Source organism: Bubalus kerabau, chromosome 17, assembly GCF_029407905.1.
Source record: "Bubalus kerabau isolate K-KA32 ecotype Philippines breed swamp buffalo chromosome 17, PCC_UOA_SB_1v2, whole genome shotgun sequence".
Classification (NCBI taxonomy): Eukaryota; Metazoa; Chordata; class Mammalia; order Artiodactyla; family Bovidae; genus Bubalus; species Bubalus kerabau.
Window position 1 is genome coordinate 5019769 of NC_073640.1, and position 19604 is coordinate 5039372.

Consider the following 19604-nt stretch of genomic DNA (forward strand, 5'->3'; position numbering starts at 1 on the left):
CTGCCTTTGTGCAGGGATGCCCTGTTACCCACCTTACCCTGCACAGAATCCAAAGGCTGGAGCGGCGCCTGGTTAGAGCACGGGGTAACAAGGGCGGTGCTGCAGGCCAAGGTGCCAGGCGCCAGGTGGCCTCTTGTCGTGAACCTGAGTCTTTCTTTTGGCTGTCCCACATCGAAGACCCCTTCCTATGTTAGAAGTATCCTCCAGCTTTAAGACAGAGCCTGCCTGCTGTGAAATAAGCTGAAAACGCCCCTTTCTGCCTCCCTTTCCTAACCTTGCAGCAAGGGCCTGGACACATGCCCTGGCTCCTCCAATCAGACCCACCCGCCCAACTTTAAGTTAAAGCTGCCCTTGGAAGAAGCCCACCTTAGCAACTGACGGCAGCAGCTACCTCCAGCTTTCAAAGGAGGTGGCACGTCCAGCCCGGGTCCTGGTGCCTGTTGTGGCATCTGCCCAGCAGAGGCGGGGCGTTTCTTCCAGATCTGACCCTCCAACCTTCCAGAACTCCTGGGAACTAACCCGTATCTTGGACAAATTCCATTTCTGCTTAGTCACCAGACTCAGTTTCTCTTACTTAAAAGTAAGAATCTTGCTTGATAACAAAAATAGGACCAGAAGTGGATGGAACCAGAAGCCCTGTGGGAAATGCGGGTGATGTAAGTCTGGCAAGCGGCCAGAGGCCAGTGACAACCCAGCCAGCATTAGGGGACAGGACACTAACTGCCCGCGGCATGCCATGGCAGGACAGCTAATCTTGTGGCGCCCAGAACAAAGCACCCAGCTAGGACCGGCTTTCGGGGCCTGGTGGCTCTTGCCATAGAGGCACGTGAAGCTTACTCTGAAACCAGAGGCTGTGGGGCAGGGCGCTGTGCTATAGCAGCAGCAGTAGCTTAGAGGAAAGAAAGGTGGGCGCCAGACCTGGCTCTGGAGGCTCCAGGCTTCTGGGTTCAAGACATGGTTTGAAAATCAGGGAATTTTTAAACCTTTGGTGGCAAGGTTCAGAGAGTTACAACCCAAACTTAAGACCTAATCAATGGCTATAAAATGACATCGGGCTTCCCTTGTGGTTCAATGGTAAAGGATCTGCCTGCCAATGTAGGAGCCTTGGGTTCAATCCCTGGGTCAGGAAGATCCCCTGGAGAAGGAAATGGCAACCCACTCCAGTATTCTTGTCTGGAAGGTCCAATGGACAGAGGAGCCTGGCGGGCTATAGTCCAGGGAGTTCCAAGAGTTGGATACGACTTAACGACTAAACAACAGCATAAAATGATGCTCTCAGGTGGCTTCACACCCTCTCTCTAACTAGGGAAACTGGAGAGCCAAGAGCTGAAGCAGTTAGAATCAGCCCAGCAGGAAGGTGCGGTAGACTCAGGACCCCACCGTGCAGAGGCTCCCCTGCCTGCCAAAAGGACTCTTCTTGGTCATTCTGAAGGTCCAGGAAGCAGAAATTCACTAGCTGTTTGCCAAACCTGGATCCCTTTCCTCCTGGGCACACGTCAAGGTGGACCTGCCCACCCTCCCTTGCGCTTAGTGTGCTGTGTGGCTGAGGTGTGGCCAGTGGCAACAGAAGGCAGGGGGTGCACTGACCTGTGGCATCCTCCGAGTGACCACCCACCCTCCTGCTTCCCGAGCGGACGCCCTGAGTGCCAGCGCCCTGGGTGAGTGGGGAGCCGTGTGCAGCAGGCAGCAGGGGCCCTGCGCAGCCTGGGTTCCCTTCCCCTTTGCACATGTGCAACCAGGTCAGCAGCTAGCATTTCCTTAAATAATACACTCTGGAATGCCCCTGCCCTGAAGGAGACCCCTGTGTGTCCTGCCCCATTACCCCTTATGTTCTCCAGACTTGAATAACAAGGCAGATCTCGGCAGGCCCCCAGGGACCAATGACATCAAATCTGGGAGGAGGATATTGGAACACCAAAAGAACCATGAGATTTTGCTAATTTAGTTTTGCAAAACCTGCAAAATGATCTGGGAATGGATTCTGAGGGTGCAGAGTGGGGAAGGAGGAAAATAATGTTAGATGAGGTGGAACGTACTGATATTTAGGGTTCTGTGGCAAAAAGCAAAGAAGAACTAAAGAGCCTCTTGATGAAAGTGAAAGAGGACAGTGAAAAAGTTGGCTTAAAACTCAACATTCAGAAAACAAAGATCATGGCATCTGGTCCCATCACTTCATGGCAAATAGATAGGTAAACAATGGAAATGGTGAGAGATTTTATTTTGGGGGCTCCAAAATCACTGCAGATGGTGATTGCAGCCATGAAATTAAAAGATGCTTGCTCCATGGAAGGAAAGCTATGACCAACCTAGACAGCATATTACAAAGCAGAGACATTACTTTACCAACAAAGGTATGCCTAGTCAAAGCTATGGTTTTTCTAGTAGTCATGTATGGATGTGAGAGTTGAACCAAAAGAAAGCTGAGCACCGAAGAATTGATGCTTTTTGAACTGTGGTGCTGGAGAAGACTTTTGAGAGTCCCTTGGACTGCAAGGAGATCAAACCAGTCATTCCTAAAGGAAACCAGTCCTGAATATTCATTGGAAGGACTGATGCTGAAGTTGAAACCCTGATGCTGGGAAAGATTGAAGGCAGGAGGAGAAGGGGATGACAGAGGATGAGATGGTTGGATGGCCTCACCAACTCAATGGACACGAGTTTGAATAAGCTCCGGGAATTGGTGACGGACAGGGAAGCCTGGCGTGCTGCAGTCCATGGGGTTGCAAAGAGTCAGACACGACTGAGCAACTGAACTGAACTGAACTGGGGTTACCATGAGTGTCTGGGATGGTTCTGTTTGCTCTGATGGTCACTTAAAACCTGGACTTGGGACTTCCCTGCTAGTCCAGTGGTTAAGACTTCATGCTGCCCATGCAGGGGGCCTGGGTTCAATCCCTGGCCAGGGAACTAGATCCCACATGCTGCAACCAAGACCCGGCACAGCCAAATAAACCATATATATATAAAACCAAAACCCGTGGACTCGATCGTGGCCCAATGATACTAGCTAATAGGTAATAAGAATACAAATAAGAATAGCTGAAACTTACCGAGTATTTACTATTCTATAAGGGACAGTTTAAACACTTTGTTTATTTAACAATTTTATTAGGTTAACAAATGAAGTTTAGATGGTCTAATGTTGACAGAGGAATTGAGAAGTGAGGGTATTGCCTCAGCCCAGCTGACATTCATCAGCGTTTACTCTCACCAGGCTGTTTCAAACCCCGTGATGTATGAACTCGCTTTATCTTCTTCATTTTACGGAAAAGAATCATGAGGCAGAGAGATGTTTTAGGGTGACCAGCTGTCCTGTTTGTCTGGGACAGAGAGGCTTCCCAGTTTCTGGGACTGTGAGTGCTGAAACCAGGGCGGTTCCAGGCAGACTGGGACAGCGGGACCCCTATGTGTTAATAAGTTGCCCAAAGTCACCGTTCGCAAGTGTCAGAGCCTGTCCTCCAATTCAGGTGACTTTAGACCCAGACACTGCCTCTGTCAGGCTGTCGCACCTGAGCCTGCATCAGAAGTGGCTGGACGTCTGGTTAGAACTCAGATTAGCTTCGGAGCAGCTGAAAACCTGCTTTTCTAACAAGATCCTAGATGATGCTGATGCTGCTGGTCCGTGACCCGACATGGAGGCCTGCCATGGTCAGCTGCCTCGCCTCCAGCATGTCCTCTGTCGCATTGTTGAGAATGCGACATGACTGAGAATGCGACATGTTGAGAACGTCCCCACGTTGGTGGGGAAGTGCCGTAGCGCCAGGCCGGCTGGTGGGAGAGGCTGCAGCTGAATGGAAACATGGCATCTGGGGCGTTAAAGGCTCACCAGGGCACTGGATTGCCAGCCTCAGTCACCACAAAGGTGGCTCCCATATTGCTGCCGTGGGGTAGGCTCTGCACTTCCTATGTCTGGATGGGAGTCTACCCAGATGGGCTTTGCAGCAGAGCTTGGAGCACTGTTTCTGGCCACAGGCCTCCAGCATGACTCTCACTCTACCAGGGGTCCTGTGATCAACTGCTGTCTTTAAAAAAAAAAAAAAAAAAATTGAAGGGAAATTTGTATAACATAAAATTAACCAAGTCAGTGGCACTGAATACATCTACAATGTTCTGCAGCCACTAACTCTCTCTAAATTCCAAAACATTTTTATCATTTCAAAATAAAACCCACACCCTCATTTTCCCGTTTCTCTTGGCATCTGCCAGTCTGCATCTCTGGATTTCTCCTTTTCTGACTAGTTCAGATAAATGGAATCATGTAATATGTGGTCTTTTGTGACTGGCTTCTTTCACTTAAAATAGTGTGTTCAAGGTTTATCCACCTGGTAGCCTGTATTAGTACTTCATTCCTTTTTCTAAAAAAAAAAAAATATTTGTTTGGCTGCATCGGGTCTTAGCTATGGCATGCAGGGTCTTTTAGTGGCAGCAGGTAGGATCTAGTTCCCTGATTAGGGGTCAAACCTGCGCGTTCCCCTGCACTAGACCACCCCTAGTGGGAAGTCCCCTTCATTCCTTTTAATGGAATACCAGAGCACCTGACCTGCCTCTTGAGAAACCTATATGCAGGTCAGGAAGCAACAGTTAGAACTGGACATGGAACAACAGACTGGTTCCAAATAGGAAAAGGAGTATGTCAAGGCTGTATATTGTCACCCTGTTTATTTAACTTATATGCAGAGTACATCATGAGAAACGCTGGGCTGGAAGAAGCACAAAGTGGAATCAAGATTGCCAGGAGAAATATCAATAACCTCAGATATGCAGATGACACCACCCTTATGGCAGAAAGTGAAGAGGAACTCAAAAGCCTCTTGATGAAAGTGAAAGTGGAAGAGTGAAAAAGTTGGCTTAAAGCTCAACATTCAGAAAACGAAGATCATGGCATCTGGTCCCATCACTTCATGGGAAATAGATAGGGAAACAGTGGAAACAGTGTCAGAGTTTATTTTGGGGGGCTCCAAAATCACTGCAGATGGTGATTGCAGCCATGAAATTAAAAGACGCTTACTCCTTGGAAGGAAAGTTATGACCAACCTACATAGCATATTGAAAAGCAGAGACATTACTTTGCCAACAAAGGGCCGTCTAGTCAAGGCTATGGTTTTTCCTGTGGTCATGTATGGATGTGAGAGTTGGACTGTGAAGGAAGCTGAGCACCGAAGAATTGATGCTTTTGAACTGTGGTGTTGGAGAAGACTCTTGAGAGTCCCTTGGACTGCAAGGAGATCCATCCAGTCCCTTCTGAAGATCAGCCCTGGGATTTCTTTGGAAGGAATGATGCTGAAGCTGAAACTCCAGTACTTTGGCCACCTCATGCGAAGAGTTGACTCATTGGAAAAGACTCTGATGCTGGGAGGGATTGGGGGCAGGAGGAGAAGGGGACGACAGAGGATGAGATGGCTGGATGGCATCACTGACTCGATGGACATGAGTCTGAGTGAACTCCAGGAGTTGGTGATGGACAGGGAGGCCTGGCGTGCTGCGATTCATGGGGACACAAAGAGTCGGACACAACTGAGCGACTGAACTGAACTGAACTGAACATTCCATTGCATGTGTACACTGCTATTTGTTAGCTATTTAAACACTGATGGACTTTTGGGTTGTTTCTATCTTTTGGCTATTGTGAATAATGCTGCTGTGAATTTTGTGCTTAAGAATTTGAGAACTTGTTTTCATGTCTCTTCAGTGCATTCCTAGGAGTTAAGTTGTTGGGTCATATGGTAGTGGTGCTTAACCTTGCGAGGAATCACCACACAGTTTTCCACGGTGACCGCACCACTATACTTTCCCACCAGCAATGTAGGAGGGCCCCAACACGTCCCCACCCTCATCAACGCTCGTTACTGTCCGTTTTGTTGCTAACAGCCTCCCTAATGGATGTGAAGTGGTGTTTCATTCTGGTTTCTATTTGGATTGCCTAATGGCTAGTGGTGGTGAACATCTTATCACGTGCTTGTTGGCCATTTGTACATCTTCTTTGGAGAACTGTCTATTCAAATCCTTTGCCCGTTTAAAAAAATTATTGCCTTTTTGATAAGCTCCTTTTCTGTCATGACTTGCCAGAGCAGTTTCTGTGTTTCTGTTGGTTGCCACCAAGAACTCTGACTGATTTGCTTCTCCCAGGTCCACAAGCCAAGGCCATACTTGTCCTTCCAATCAGCACAGTGACTCGACATTTGCACAAGCAGCCATGCGCCATTCTGGACACGGATGGTAGTACCTGCTGGGACTCACCCTCTCACCACCCTAGGAACAGGGAAGCCATGGGGCCATAACGACCCAAGTTCAGGTAATCACAAAGAAAGAAGAGCCACGGAGAAGCAGTCGTAAGAATAAAGGGGGAGGTGTGAACAGAAACCCAAAGCCCACAGAGGCAGAGGTGAGAGGGCTACAAGTCAGGGGTGCGAGTGAGGCTCCTGAGTCTGCGCCTTATTCAGAACCGAGGGTCTGAAAACCTCTGGAGAGGGGGCCTGGGTCCTGTGGGTAAGCAGGGAGCGGGGCAGGTGGGAGGAGGCCAGTCTGCTGGAACCATTCTGGGTTGTCTGAATCCCCCCACTCACAATGAGCATGTGCAAGTCTGGCTCATCCATAACTTAGTTTAATCCTTTGTGGCGTGCACCGTGGAGGGGTGGGGAGCCTCCATCTGTCCCAGAGGGTCCAGCCTGGGTGGACCAGAGCAGGCGCTTCTCCCTGCTGGTCTGGACTCCTGTTTCAGGGCCTGATTAAGCCCCATCTTCCTGATCAAAAGCAGGCCGGGGGTGGGGGCACCCAGGCTCCCCTCCTCCTCCACCAGCCTCTGTCGGCCTCTCTTGTACCCCGCCCGACGTCCTGCAAGGTCTGAGACCTCTTTGGTTGTTGGCCGCAGTCCCAGCCAGGCCCTGGTTCTACACAGGAGGGCAGGCGGGCCAGTGGGGCTGTGTGCCCAGGCACTGGCTGGGGAGGGGCACAGCTGAACCTCAGGTCCCTGGGTCCCAGCGGGAGATGTGCTCGCGAGCTGGAAAGGAAGAGGAAGAACAAGGGCCAGTGACTGTCCTGGGATGGGGCCCTGCTGCACCAGGTTCAGAAATGGCCTCCACGGGACCCCCAGATCCCCCAGCAGGGGCTGCGGGGCCGGGCGAGGCTTCATCTCTGCCCTCACAGTTCACGGCGCTTGAGGGAATCCGGGCACACCCAGCAGGGCCCAGTGTGACGGCGTTAGTGGCCGGAGACGAGAGACCTTGAGAAATCCCCGGCCGGGTGCAGTTCGGGTCTATGTGGACCGGGGCCGTCTCCCGCTCCGGGCTCCAGGGGCCTGCAGGCCCAGGATGGGCAGGATAGCCTCGGGCCCAGCGTTCAGACACTGCAGGGTTGTCACCCGGACACCCCCGGGGACAGGGGAGCCTCGGGCCCGGTGTGCAGACCCTGCAGGGCTGTCACCCGGACACCCCCGGGGCCAGGGGCCAGGGCAGGGAGCCACGGGAAAGCCCTCACCAAACTGGCAGATGTAGCGGTTGCGGGTTTTGCAGCGCTGGTCATTCCAGTTGAAGGCGGCCGACGCCTGCAGCTCCACGCAGTTGCCAAACCTGCGGGCCGAGGCGGCGAGTGCTCAGGCGGAGGAGGGAGGCGGGAGGCGGGGAGAGGCTCCAAGCCCCCTCCTGGGGGCCACCTGCGCCCAGCCTGGGCCTCCCGGTGCCCCACCCCACATTCACAGGGGCCTCTGGGAGTCGGAGCCCCCTGCTCCCGGGTCTCCACACCTGCTCCTCCAGCCGCTCTAGCTCCTCCCTTCTCATGGGGCGCCTCCGCCTGCTGCTACGGCCCGCCCCCAGCCCCGCCCCCAGGCCCCAACGGGGATGGGACAGGCTGCGTCCTTCCTCCCACCAGGCCGAGGCCGTCTAGGGGCGGGCCCAGGCCCGGCATGGCTGCTCTCAGGGAGGTAGGGGCGCTCGGGAGTCTAGGTGGGCACACAGCGTGACCGCCTCCACCCCCGCCCGGGCCCCCCTGACGCCTCCACCCCCGCCCCAGGCACCCCCTGACCGCCTCCAGCCCTGCCCCGCGCACCCCCTGACCTCTGCCCCCATCCCAGGCACCCCTGACCTCCTCCGCCCCCGCCCCGGGCACCCCCTGACCCCCTCCACCCCCCGGGGCCCCTCTGAACCCCTCCACCCCTCCACCCCTGCCCTGGGCCCCCCTGATCCCCTCCACCCTCGCCCCCGGCCCTCCTGACCCCCTTCACCCCCGCCCCGCGCACCCCCGACCTCTGCCCCCACCCCGGGCACCCCTGACCTCCTCTACCCCCGCCCCGGGCACCCCTGATCTTCACCCCCGCCCCGGGCATCCCCTGACCCCGGTCCCGCGCACCCCTGACCCTGGTCCCGGGCACCCCTGACCTCCACCCCCACCCCGTGCACCCCCTGACCCCCTCCACCCCCGCCCCGGGCATCCCCGGGCTTTGAAGGCCAGACGGTGCAGGGTGGCTGGTGGGCAGACGAGTGTGAGGGCTGATGCTGGAGGGTGGCCAGCAGAGAGCAGCGTTAGGTATTTGATGTGGGCAGAGGGGGCGCCGGGGGGCAGGGCAGGGTAGATAGGAGGGAGACGGAGAGGCAGCTGAGGGGACGATGGGGACGGTGGGGGCACGCAGCCTTCTGGGGTCCCCGTCTTTTAAGTGAGCCCTGGGTCAGGGACGTGCCTCGTCTAGCACTGGGCCCACACCCAGCCGCGCCTGCACCTCCCGGCATGAGGGCCCCAGGGAGGCCCAGGCCCTCAGGGCGCTCGGGCAGGAGGCAGCGGGTGGGGGTCTGGTCGTGTCTGAGGGTTCAGCACGAAGGCCCCAGTGGGAAGGTGGGCAGTGGAGGGCTCACCCCTGGTTGTCTGGCTGCCCAAAGGCGAAGCTGGTGAAGGACTGGTGCTCCCCAGTGGTCCAGCGGAAGGAGTCCTTGGCACTCTTGTAGGTGAGCCCTGGGCCACAGCAGCCAAGGTTGGCCCCACACCCAAGGTCTCCAGACCCCACCCACTCCCTGGGCTGAGGGCCTGTCCGGAGCCTGCTGCCTGATGCCCAGTGGGCCCCCAGCCCTGAGACCCCGTTCCCAGCACTTCCGGCTCCTCTCTGTCAGCTCTCTCCTTGGGGAGGGGACGCATCAGCCTGACTTGTGGCTCCATTCTGGGCTCCGAGCCCTCACCATGCCCTGACTGCTGGCAGGGCTCCGGGTTACCACAGCGCAGATCCCTGGAGGGGCGTGGGCGTCCCAGCCCCACGAGCACTGCTCGTGCGCGGACACACACAGCACCCCCCCACACATCACCCAGGCACTCACCGATCCAGAAGTTCCTGGTCTCAAAGTCACTGTCGGTCACCTCGTTGGTGGTCTCCAGGCGGCCCAGGTAGAAGGCCAGTATGTCCTGCACTTTCTGGCTCTCAATCTGGGCGAGCACCCCGCCCTTGCCCTGTAACCCCCACTCTGGGTCATGCTGGCCCCAGAGCGCAGGCCAGCCCCTCCTGTCCCTCCCGCCGCCCACCGTGGCCACGGACGTCAAACCTATGTGCCGGCCAGGCTGTCCCCAGCCAGCCATCCCCACCAAAGCCTCCCGCCTTCCTCTCCCCTGCCCACCTCTCCTCTGGCAGGGTCCCAGCCTGGGAAGGGTTTGTTTCACCTGCTCAGTGTCCTAAATACATCGGGATTGCTTGCCAGCATTAGTAAGTTGAGAGGTCGAAGGAATGCATCTCTTAAAACAGGGTCCCCCATTAAGGGGGCAGCTGGGGGGAAGGCGGGGTGAGCGTTACCTGGCATTTCATCTTGGCTCCATAGTAGGTGTCCGCCTCCGAGGACACCGTGAAGCAGTCTCCGTCGATCCTCAGATCGCAGGTGTGGAAGGGAAAGCGCACCTTGGCTGGCGGGAGGGGAGCCTGAGTTCGTGTGGGACCTCAGAGAGGTCACGCTTCCTGTCCTGCAGGGTGTTAAGGCTCAGGGTGCCCCTTCCCCGGCCACCTGCTCCCAAGCTGGTAAATACGTAACAACCAGCTCTCTCTCTCAAAAAAGATAATCTGTGATTGCAGCAGTGCTGTTTCTGGGGTGTAAAGACCCCCCACCATGGCCAAGTTCACTCAGGGAGTGGGCGAGAGTGCACACCATGGGCATCTGTGGGCTGGTCCGGGTGGGACCCAGCCCTCACTGAGGGGTCCAGTGTGGGCTGTGTGGCGGGACTCACTGGCGCACTGGGCTCCCCCGAAGCCGACGTCACAGACGCAGGAACACTCCTCTTCCCGGAACCGGCCGTGCACACACTGCACGCTGCACCGCACTGCCAGGATGGAGGATGTGCACGGATGCCAACCCCAGCAAGAAACCCGCCCGGGGCTCCTCTGTGCTCTTTGGCATCTTTGGTTTGATCTTGTCAAGAGAAGCGAATCAGAGCTGGGTGGGGTTGGGGAGCTGCTCGTGGTCACAGAGCTGGGGGATGGGCGGGAAAGGAATCCAGCCAGGATCCTCAGCTGCCCTCTCTGCACCCTCCCAGAGCCTACGGGCCAGATCCGGTTTCACTTGCAATCCCCTGCAGGGCTCAGGGTCTGGCCGACAGTCAGTGCTCAGTGGATGCCTCCTGGATGAGGATATGCTGTGTGCACTTCACTCACCCGGGGGCCCCGACCCGGCTCCAGGTGCCCCTCACCTTGACAGTATCTGCCTGTGTATCCGGGGGGGCAGTGGCAGTGGCAGGTGCTAACGTTGAGATGGCCGTGGTTCCGGCAGCTCATGCGACACGGGTTCCTGGGGACCTCTGGTCAGACCGAAAGGAAACACTGAGCGGGTCTCCTCTGGGCAGGCCAGGCCAGTGCCTCCCTGGGTGCTGAGGGCTAGGGCTTCTGGGACAGCCTGCCACCCTCCTCTGCATCACCGCATCAGACCGGCTGGTGGGGGCACTTACCACAGAGCCCCCCTGCATGGTCCCAGGCTTTAAAGCAGCCCGAGACGCTGGCCGTGCAGAGCGAACACCAGGCGCCCTTCTTGTAGGGGACGATGGTCTTCCCGTTGACCTCCCAGTTCCCTCTGCGAAAGCAAGCAGCGGAGGGCTGCAAGGACCTGGCCTTGGCCGTGGCAGGGACAGGCCCTGCTGCCTGCCCCAGCCCTGTCAGTTCCTTCCTGCCCCACCAGGGAGTCAGGGAGCTGGGTGAGACAGGGAGATTTCCCAGGAGAGAAAAGATGACCTCCAAACGAATACTGGACAGATTTCCTGAATGCAGGATGGTGCTTCCAGGAAGGGGCGACTGAGCAGAAGTCACGCTCTGCATGGCCAGAACCCTGGGTGCTGCTCTCTCCCACCAGGGGTGCAGACCCAGGGGTAAAGGCCTATGGGTGTGTGGGTGTCTCACCCTGGCTGAGAGCACCCCTGCCCTGTAGCCCAGCGGGAGACGGCAGGGCTCTGCCATGCAGGGGGCTTACCCGGGAGAGTAGGCGCAGACAAAGGCTTCCAGCTCGCCCTGGGCCCCAGAGCAGAGGTGCCGCCCACAGCCCAGCTGGCTCGAGGTGGCCCACACGAGCTGCAGGAGACACGGAGGCTCAGACACCCTGTCATGGGCCTCCCTCCACTCCCAGTCTGGGGACCTGCAGCCTGCAGGATGCTCCCCCGGGGAGGACAGGCACTTTTGCCCCAAACCAGGCAGATAAACAGTTTTGTCACCTCCCTGGGGACCCCAGGAGCAGAGCAGCTGTGCTGCGCAGGGCTGTAAGGATGGGTGGGAATAGTCTAGAAAGGCCTCCTGGGTGGGGAGGTGAGGGTCTGCAGATACCTGAAGGGCGGGGAGACTGGATGGCTGGAGGAGAGTGGCAACAGGAAGACCTGGACATCAAAGGCCTTGTGCCGGTGCAAAAATGGCCCCAACGCTTCACAACTCCCCACAGCCCATTCTTTACAAAATGTGGTTTTGCATCAAGAGGAGGAGTGTCCCACGCCTCGAAAATGGCTGGCCCCATGGCTTGTGTTGCTCAACACAACGCTGGAGAAATGATAGTCTAGCCATTTTAAACCTAGGTCTCAGGAGACCCTGCAGTTTCCACTCATTCTCTCTCATGCTCAGCCACCATGTGAACAAGCCTGCTGGAGGCTGAAGAACCTTAGAGGGCAGAGATGATCCACTGAGGCCACTGTGGACAGCCAGCTCCTAGCCCACCCAGCAGCTGGTTGCGGTTGCAAGAGTGAGTACTGCCAAGACCAGAGGAAACTCCCAACCGAGCCCAACCCAAACTGCCAAGCTGCAAAATCACAGGATGCTAAATTTTGGGATAGTGTGTCAGGCATCAATAGCTACCTGATACAGGTTTTTAATAGTATTCAAAACTTAGGTTTAAAGTATTAGAATCAGTGGCCACTTGGAAATAACACAAATGGTCAATACCCAAGAATAGCCCAGCAAACTCCAGTAGCCACTAAAAATGAGCAGCATGAGGCTGGGAGATATGCCCGTGTAATCATATATATATATCTCCAACAAGTAGGGAATGTGCGTTTTTTAGGAGTGCATGGAATTTTGCAGACATTGATCCCTCACTAAACAGCAAAGTGAAAGTGAAAGTTGCTCAGTCCTGTCTGACTCTTTGTGACCCCATGGACTATATATATAGTCCATAGAATTCTCCAGGCCACAATACTGGAGTGGATAGCCTTTCCCTTCTCCAGGGGATCTTCCCAACCCAGGAACTGAACCTAGATCTCCCGCATTGCAGGCGGATTCTTTAGCAGCTAAGCCACGAGGGAAGCCCAAGAATACTGAAGTGGGTAGTCTATTCCTTCTCTAGCAGATCTCCCCAACCCAGGAATCAAACCGGGGTCTCCTGCATTGCAGGCAGATTCTTTACCAGCTGAGCTCTCAGGGAAGCCTAATAGCTGCAAAGCAAGATTCAATAACTACCAGATAACCAATGTCTTACAGATCACATTCTATGAATTCAACGTAATAAAATCTAAAGGAAGTAATTTAGAAGTAAGTAAAGGAGAAAACCTGGCTTCCCTGGTGGCTCAGCAGTAAAGAATCTTCCTGCCAATGTAGAAGACTTGGATTTGATCCCTGGGTCGGGACAATCCCCTGGAGAAGGAAAATGGCAACCCACTCCAGTATTCTTGCCTTGGAAATCTCGTGGACAGAAGAGCCTGGCAGGCCACAGTCCATGGGGTCGCAAAAGAGTCAGACAGGACTTAGCGACTAAACAACAAAGGAGAAAACCTAGTTAGGAAATTGAAGCATACACTTCAAAATCAAAGACGACATTATAATGGAGGGACTTCCCTGGTGGTCCAGCGGCTTGTCAATCAGAATAGATGCTGGGCTGGAGCAGGATCCTAGAGACCCACTACCGTGACAAATACACCTGCTCTGATTCTAGGTATAAGAGAAATCCTAGGTGTTCCAGGGAAGAGGCTAGGACAGGTACCTTCTGGGAACGTGGGGTAACAACTGTTTACTAATATGTAAGTATTTTAGTGTTTGATTAACTATTATAACAGACAGTACATAGATGAATTACAGTCCTGCAAGTAGGAAGGCAGGGAAGCATTAACATTTAAAAATATATATTAATGTTGGTTTTGTGATTATTTTTTAGAAAGCTGTTTTTAGTTGTGGCATGTGGGATCTAGTTCCCTGACCAGGGATTGAACCTGGGCCCTCTACATTGGTAGAGTGTGGAATGAAAAAGTTATCTTTTAGACATATATGCTTATTTATGGATAAAATTAGAAGTCTAAAATTTGCTTAAAAATAATATGGGAGGAAAGGGAAATAGGTAAGGCTATAGATGAAACAAAATGAGCCATGACAAGAATATACAACGGAGAAAAGACAGTCTATTCAATAAGTGGTGCTGGGAAACTGGACAACATATGTGAAAAAATAACATTAGAACATGACTTTAAAAATCTTAACAAACTTAGATTGGAAAGAAATGTCTGTAAAGGGTACTTATTAAGTTCATATGAAAAAATTAGTAGAAAGAATCAAGAATAGCCAGGAAACTTTTGAACAATAATAATAATATGGGGGATTTTCCTGTCAAAAAGCTATTTATGAAGCCATAATAATTAAAGCACGTATGTACAGAGTAATAAAAAAAAAAAGCAACAAGAAGAGAGAACTCAACAGATATGGGAGCTTGGTATATGACTGAGATGGCATTAGAGTCCGTGGGGGAAAGAGTCAATACTTAATACAGAAGTAAAAAAAAAAAGATAAAATGAAATTCTACATCACCTGGTGGCTTAATGACTTCAGTATGAAAAAAGAAAAACATTTAAACTTTGGAAGAAAAGAAAGAATATCTTCCTGATGTCAGAGTTGAATAGGATTTCTAACAAATGGATGAACCATAATGAAAAACACGAGAAGTCTGATTACATTAGTATTAAAATTCTCTGAAGATTTCTTATAAAAAGTCACATAAACAAAGAGAAAATACAAGCCATATGTTAGAAACATATGGTTGCAACCAATATGACCAACAAAAGTATAAAGAACATAGAAAAGATGCTTCTAAGTTATTAAGGGAAAGATGAAATTAACCAGCAATGAAGCAGAACAGAAAAGAGGCTCAGTCTCCCAGGGCAATCAGAGAAATGGAAATTAAAAACAGAATGAGGGAGTGTTCCACAGCATCAAGTTGGCAAAAATTAAGGAGCTGACAGTACTGGGAAGTGAGAACTGGTTTGCGGACAGGAGTGGAGTAGGGGACACCACTTTGACAACAGGTAGCAAGGCTGTCCGTGCGTGCTCCCTCTGACCCAGCCACTCCCCTTTTAAGTGTATCCTAGGGCGGGAGGCCCCAGTCTCCAGGATCTAGTGCCTGATGATCTGAGGTGAAGCTGATGGAATAATAATAGCACAAAGTGCGCAATAAATGCAATGCACTTGAATCATCTGGAAACCATCTCCCTCAATTCCAGTCTGTGGAAAAACTGGCTTTTGCAAAACATGTCTTTGATGCCAAAAAGGTTGGGGACTGCTATCTTAGAGGAACTCCGGACCCGTGTGTCCAAGAGGGCCTGAGCTGGGATTTCTGTGTTGTGGTGTGACTTGGAATAGTTTAAAAAAAAAAAGTAACCCCAGATGCCCCCCAAATGTAGTTTATTCATAGTGAATCTCCCATTCTTGCTCAAATCAATGGAAGTAAATCTTACAAATGTGATCTGAAGATCTGAAGTGATAAACACAAATGGCAAAAGGAAATGTACGTTTAGGTACGTTTAGGAGAAGGAAATGGCAACCCACTGCAGTGTTCTTGCCTGGAGAATCCCAGGACGGGGGAGCCTGGTGGGCTGCCGTCTCTGGGGTCGCACAGAGTCGGACACGACTGAAGCGACTTAGCAGCAGCAGGAACGGGAGGAAAAGCGACCACCAGTTTTAGGACAAACTGTAGACTCTCGGAGCAGCCCAGCAGGGCAGGGGCCCTGGTTGAGAAGGCCGGCCTCACCTGAGTGTAGCGGGCGCAGGTGGCGTTGGGGGCGCACTCCGCCGCCGCGTGGCTGTACTGCCGCCCCTCGGAGAACCACAGGCCCACTACGTGCACGAAGGTCGCGGAGCCCGCGGGCAGCAGCTGCGCGTTCCAGCCCACGTGCCGGGCGGCCCGCGGAACAGAGGCCGGGCTCGGGGCGGGGGCACCGCAGAGGGCCGCCCGTGCCTGGGCTTCCCAGGCCAGGCTGTCGCTCCAGTCCTGGGGGGCGGGGGGTACACACAGCAGCATCAATAGGGGCCCCGGGCTAGGCCCGACTGACCCACCCCTGCTCCGCACCGCAGCACGACCAGAGGCCCTGTGCCTGCAAGGGGAGCCCTCGAGCAGGGATCACGCTTGGCGGCTTGAGCGCTGTGAGCTGGTTTCGCCCGCATCCTCGGGGCCAGGGAAAGGCAGGCAGGACCTGCAGGGGGCGCTCCAGGCTGTGGGAAAGCCACCTACCCATCTGGCCCCCCCACCCCAGAGCCCGGCTCGCCCAGCACTGAGAGCCTCCGGTGATGGCACCCTCAGGCCCTGCCCAGAACTCCACCCCATTAAGGGGCCGGGTGTTCCTGGGAGCGAGTGCTAGCCCAGGTGATGGGGTGGGCCTCTGCTGTAATCTTTCCCATCCCTAATGTGAGCTCTGCTGTGCCCAAGGCTTCCAAACTGGTTCTGTGCTAGGTGAACCTGGCCCTGGTCATTGTCAGAAAGGCTCCCTCTTGGTGTCCCTTCTGTGATGTAAAAAGTTGCAACAGCCATGCTGCTGGGTCTTATTCCCTAATTCTGGTTTTAGAGTGTGTAGGGGCTCCAGCTGGGACACCGGACCGGAGAGGGTGTAAGAGGTCTCCAGGGCCTCTGCTTTGATCTCAGCAGGCAGAGCTCTCTGGAGTGGGCCCAATCCACTCTCCCCAACCAGGCGTCCCTGCCCCCATCCACCAGCCCCCTCCTCTGAAACAGGGGCCTCAGCAACCAAGATGACATGTGTCACTCTATTGTCATGCCCTGGTCCAGCCCTGCCACCTCATTCCAGTTGTGTGACCTCCTAATCTCCATGAGACTCAACATACTCTTCTGTAAAATAGGATAGTAAGGTGGGAGCTCCCTGGTTGCCTAGTGGTTAGGGTTCTGGGTTTTCAGGGCCCTGGTTCAGTCCCTGCTGGGAGAACTGAGATCCCACAAGCCATGCAGCACAGCCAAAAAAAAGGGGGGGCGGTAATAAGGTACCCACAGGATAAGATGGTGTGAGGATTACATGGCTGCAGGGAGCAAAGTGCTGCACTTAGGGCCTGACCCCAGCAGACGGTGGTTGTGATTTCACCGCTGATGGGGGCTGCACGGGGCCCATCAGGGCCTCAGCCTCCCATGGGTGCCCAGAGCCAGAGCTGTGCGTGTGACAGAGGCTGAGCCGTGGGGCTCCACTTGAGCTTTTAATGAGGTGCTCTTTTCTTAGGCACAAGGGCCGTGGGAAGTGCAGGGCTTGACCAGAAGCACCCTCACTCCAGGCCCTAGGGCTGCGTGCGTGTGGGAGTCGGGAGCCAAGACCTGGGCCCCAGGGAGGGGCTGAGCACATGCAGAGGCGGGAAAGGGGAGAGGCGACCCCCCGCCCCGCCCCCACCTCCTGGGAAACTGACCCCGAGCGCTCAAGGTCGCCGCAGCCTCGGAGGAGTTTGTGGGAAGCAGCCATGGGGAACCTGGCCGGCCCCACGCTGGTCCCCCCTCGCTCCCTGGACTGTTACGTGGGCGGGGGCAGCCGGGGGCCGTACTGGGGGGCCCCAAGGTGACACCTCCGACCCCGCAGCCTCGAGGGAGCGCTAGGAAACCCTGCACCCCCTCCCTGGCCCGGGTGAAGGGGCCCCTCCTGGTCGCCTGGATGAACTGCTGGAGAAGCAGGGTTGGGTCGCACACAAGCCCCCTCCCCCGCCCAGCGGGCTGCCTTTCCCGCCCCGACGAGCCTCCCTTCCCGCTGGGACGCCTTTGTGAACTCCGCTTTCCCGGAGGAGGGGACCCCACTCTATCCATGTCTTCTGGTCTCCGGGGCAACGAGAAGGGATGCAAGCAAAGCCCGAGGGCTGTCTTTCCGGGAGGAGGGAGCCGTGGCTCTCCCCGTGATCAGGCACGGCCGGCCCGCTGTGGGCCAGGGGCGGCCACCCCTCCAGCCCTGCCGGTGCAAGAGCTCCTGGCCGCAGTCGGGCCTCCCAGCCCGTCAGGGTCGCCCCTCCGCCCCGTGAGCCGGGAGGGTAGGGGTACGCACCATTCTCTGCATGTTGGCCGCAGGCGGGTGGACCCGGCTTCGCAGGCGATTGTGCAGGGAAACGAGGAGGAAGCTCTCCTTCTTGCTCAAGACTAGGGTGGGAGACAAGGTCAGGCCACCTGGGCAGCGGCCCTTGGGGCCACCGCGCGGCTCAATGAGGTGCAGCCTCGCACTTATGGAGCAAAACCCGAGACGGGGCAGACGCTGGTGGGCACATGGGGAACCGGGGCAGAGGGATGGGGAGAAGGAGAGAGGCGGAGAAAGGAGGGGGACTGAGACAGACAGGTGTGGGTGTAAAGGAGGCTGAGAGCTGGGGTGGGGTGACCGAGGGGATGTGCCCGGGACGGGGGCTGGGTGTGAGGAGGGGCCGCAGCCTGGGGTCCCGGCAGCCCCTCTGCCTGGGGCTCCTCTCCTCCAGTCTCCCCTGCGGCTCGCAGGGCACCTCCTTGTTCTCCCTCCCCCCACCCTGGGGCCCATGCCCCTTCATTCTCCTGCCCCAGCTCCATCCTCCAGCACCCCTCTCAGGCCCCCAAAATGATCCAGGGTGGCTTTTTCAACTGCACCAGCCTGCCTGGGCTCAGGCCTGGGAACTGGCTCCTGGAAGCCCCCTGGGACCCTCAGAGCATCTCCACGTTTCTCTCACTCTGTGGCCCCCTTACCTTCAGGCATTGGAACCCGCTGCTCCTGCAGCTGGAGTGGCTGTACCCCTGCCCACGTTGTGCCAAGGAGAGCTAGGAGCAAGGGCAGGAGGCCAGGCCGGTGGCCTCCAGGCCTGGGCGAGGGCTCCAGCCTCAACATGGGCCTGGTGATGGCTCTGGGCTCTGCCTGGCTCAGCAGTCCAGTTTACTTCCCAGACTGGACGGAGCTATTCACGATCTCGAGGAGTAGCACGGGGCTGGCAGACAAAGGGGAGGCTGCTGAGTAATCGGTGTCTGGACAGCCCCGGTTGTCAGCGCTGGCATGGAAGGAGGCAGACAGCTCCCATCCCGGGGCGCCCTCCCTCCCCCAGCCGTGTGCCTGCCCGCCTGCCTGCCCGCCAACAGCCAGTCGACCAACCTACTGAGTGGTTTGCAGTGACCCCGTGGCCCCTGCTAATCATTGCAGGATTATTGGAGCCCTCGGGGAGCCCTCGAAGACACTGCTGATTGGCCCGCAGACATTCCAGGGCTGCAGATTAACGAATAATAGCAATGCCCAGGCTGGAATAGTGTCCTCCAGGCTCATCAGCAGCTTCTCTTCCCAGCCCCTGGCCCAGGGAGGCTGGGGCCTCGTGCCCTATGGGCGGGCAGGAACTGGGCAAGATCCCAGGGGAGTTCTTTCCTTTCTTGGGAAGCTCGTCCCAACCCCCAGTCATGAATTAAACATAAGCAGGTGGTAACCGCACACCAGTCAGGTGCCACTGGTGGGTGGGGGCACCAGGGCCATGGGTTTGTAGGGGAGTGGGCGGGGGCTACTCCATGGGTGCCTTAGGACGGTCCTTCTGAGCGATGTGGGGGGCTGGGCCCCAGCCCTGGTGCCCCCACCCACGTGACTGCCAGCTTGGAGCGGGGGAAAGCGGGGAGCACGTGATGCTCCTGGCTGGCTGCAGTCCCCAGGGAACAAGTCAGCCTCCGGGCCCACAGGCAGAAGGGCGGCTGGCTGCCCTGGTGCTCTGGGGCCCGACTACACTGGCTGGCAGGGTCCCCGCAGAATCAGCTGGAAGGTGCCCACAGCTCCTAGAAAATAAAAGTGTGTCCCCCTCGGGCAGACTGAAAGTTACTCAGCCATTCGCAGGGGACAGGCCTGCGAGCCAGGTGCTTCCTCCTCCTGGAGTTTGTGTGACCCTTGAATCCTGGGCCAGGCCAGGTGTCAATTCCTCAGAAGCTTTCCTGAGATGCCAGTGGGCCTGGCTTTTGCGGCTGGGG

General features: G+C 55.8%; 1 protein-coding gene across 1 annotated transcript; it reads right to left on the minus strand.

The window, feature by feature from the left end:
- Positions 1 to 4638: 4638 nt before the first annotated feature.
- LOC129631152 (C-type lectin domain family 18 member C-like) lies at positions 4639 to 18498 on the minus strand. Its single transcript, XM_055551968.1, is given in 13 exon segments — positions 4639 to 6997; positions 7474 to 7565; positions 8841 to 9066; positions 9069 to 9096; positions 9290 to 9423; positions 9761 to 9867; positions 10186 to 10278; positions 10645 to 10752; positions 10900 to 11021; positions 11415 to 11512; positions 15432 to 15671; positions 17701 to 17792; positions 18360 to 18498. Coding segments are annotated over 13 exon segments (1875 nt in total). The 3' UTR covers positions 4639 to 6601.
- Positions 18499 to 19604: the final 1106 nt, after the last annotated feature.